Below are 2,665 nucleotides of genomic sequence, written 5' to 3'. Positions count from 1 at the left end.
CTTTTTACTCATGCTCCTTTGTCCACAGAATATCAATTTTCCTTCCTTAAAATGTTCATTTAAAATTTTAAATAGCCACCATTTCCTTGTGAAGTGCCTTTAGCTTTCCAAAGCGTTTTCTCATCTGTTTTAATCTATGCATTAACCTTATCTCTTAAAACAGGGCAGATGTTATGATTCCCTTTTCGCAAAAGAGGAAATTGAGGATCAGAGAGGTTAAGTGCCTTGTGTAAGATCAAACAGCTAATTGGGGACAGAGTTGCAAATACAAGGGCTGACTTGTAAAGCAGAGAATCACTGGCTCTCCATTCTTAGTGTAATAGAAGGATTCATATCTTTTTATCTTATATTAGAGTGAGCTCTGTGTTTGTCTACTTCCACATTAGGCTGCAGTTTGTTGAAGTCAAGTGCCTACATGCCAGACACCCAATTTAAAGCTTTATTACTTGAAAATGACTTGAACTTTCCCCCCATCTGGCTCTTGTCTTAGCCCTCCCAAGCACACGGCTGAATGGATGGATGGCTGGGAGGAACCACACCATCGTGACAGAGTTCCTCCTTACTGCATTCACTGAGCATCCCGAGTGGGGGCTGCCTCTCTTCCTGGTATTTTTGAGTTTCTATTTTGTCACTCTACTGGGGAATGCAGGAATGGTTGTCCTGATTCACAGAGATCGCCGGCTCCACACCCCAATGTACTTCTTCCTTGGCCACCTCTCCTTCGTGGACATGTGCTACTCTTCTGCCATTGTGCCTCAGTTACTGGCTGTGCTGCTGGACCATGGCACGGCCATCTCGCAGGCTCGCTGTGCTGCTCAGTTCTTCCTCTTCACCTTCTTTGCGTCCATTGACTGCTACCTCCTGGCAATCATGGCCTATGACCGCTATGTGGCCGTGTGCCACCCCCTGCTTTATGTCACCATCATGACAGAGAAGGCCCGCTGGGGCTTAGTAGCTGGGGCTTATGGTGCTGGCTTTGTCAGTGCTTTTGTGCGAACGGTCACAGCTTTCACGCTCACCTTTTGTGGAAACAATGAGATCGATTTTATTTTCTGTGACCTCCCTCCTCTGTTAAAACTCACGTGTGGGGAAAGCTTCACTCAGGAGGTGGTCATCATTGTGTTTGCCATTTTTGTCATGCCAGCCTGTATATTGGTGATCTCGGTGTCCTACCTGTTCATCATTGTAGCCATTGTGCAGATCCGCTCTGCTGGGGGCCGAGCCAAGACCTTCTCTACCTGTGCCTCCCACCTCATCGCTGTGTCACTGTTCTTTGGCACCCTCATCTTCATGTACCTGAGGGATAACTCAGGCCAGTCCCCCGGAGAGGACCAAGTGGTGTCTGTGGTCTACACAGTGGTGACCCCAATGCTGAATCCCCTCATCTACAGCCTGAGGAACAAGGAGGTAAAGGCAGCGGTTAGGAAAGCCCTGAGAAGATCAAAGCCCTAGGTGGTTCCTTGTCAAATATGTCATCCCTTAGTTTCTCCATCCTTTGTTTTTCTCCAAATATCACCTACTTTGGAAGACTTTCCCAGACAAAATTGCACTCAAATTTCCCACCTCTGCTTTCTGGTTTATTATTCTAGGTAATACTTGTCACCCTCAAATGTACTATGTTTTATGTATTTGATGTTGTCTAATTCTCACAACTAGAAAGAGAACTACATGCGAGTAAGCATTTTTATCCGTGAGATTCACTGTTGTATGCCAGTGCCTAGCAAAGCTAGCACATAAAGACTTTCAATATTTCTTGAATGAATGGATTAATCTCAGGTTCTAGTGTCTATTTTTCAGTTCCAACTTCTTTAGTCCTCAGTTTTATCTTCCAAGAGGGTTTACCAACTTTATATTTTTGGGAATACAATGCATGAATGGACATGAACCATGTCTGTCTTATTCATTAGTATCTGTTGAATAAAGTGCATTGCCTGGCACAACAAATACTTGATGAGTGGAGCAAAAACATTTGAAAAATCCAAAAGGTATCTACTAAAGCAACTATTCTTTTGATCCCAAGGAATTTTTTCAATCTCATCATTTTTTTTATTGTTTCATTCCTTATTGTTTCTGTGGTTTTTGAATGATGATGATGATGATATAAAAACTAACATTTACTAGGAAGCTATCACCTTGCAGGAATTGTGATGTTTGCTACAGGAATTATCTGATTTAATTCTCACCACAACCTTATTAGATCTGTTTGATTATCCCTGTGTCATAGGGAGTTGAGGCACCTGAATTTAGAAGGTTTGAGCAATTTTTGCAAGGTCAATGAGCAAGGAAGTGCTAGAGAGGGGCTTCCACCCAGCCAGAGCCTAAGCACTTAATTGCCATACATGCAGTCTCCTGTTGTGATCTGATGCCCACTGTATATAGTCACTCAATCTGGACTTCATTGTTATTGTGCTTCTCTTACTCCTTTTACTTGGTGAAGAAAAGGTAAAAGTTCAAACCTTTTATAAAAAATTAATTTATTTTCCAATTAGAGTTGACATACACTATTATTTATATTAGTTTCAGGTGTACAACACAGCGACTAGACATTTATATACCTTATGATGTGATCATGCCAATAAGTCCAGTACCCATCTGATACCACACATTGTCATCGCAATATGATTGACCTTGTTCCCTATGCTGTATTGGTAAAAGCTCAGTCTTT

At 42.2% G+C, this 2,665-nt stretch overlaps 1 protein-coding gene across 1 annotated transcript; it reads left to right on the top strand.

Annotated features, from left to right (window-relative positions):
- The first annotated feature begins 519 nt into the window (after positions 1-519).
- On the top strand, positions 520-1,452 carry LOC129062617 (olfactory receptor 9Q2-like). The gene has a single exon (XM_054563628.1). The coding sequence runs from the start codon at positions 520-522 to the stop codon at positions 1,450-1,452; it is 933 nt and encodes a 310-aa protein (XP_054419603.1).
- Positions 1,453-2,665: the final 1,213 nt, after the last annotated feature.

The sequence above is a fragment of the Pteronotus mesoamericanus genome, unplaced genomic scaffold, assembly GCF_021234165.1.
Source record: "Pteronotus mesoamericanus isolate MK-2021 breed Mesoamerican mustached bat unplaced genomic scaffold, CSHL_Meso_final scaffold_83, whole genome shotgun sequence".
NCBI classification, from domain to species: Eukaryota; Metazoa; Chordata; class Mammalia; order Chiroptera; family Mormoopidae; genus Pteronotus; species Pteronotus mesoamericanus.
The sequence above is the reverse complement of the archived record's forward strand: the minus strand, read 5'-3'. Positions and strand labels throughout refer to the sequence as shown.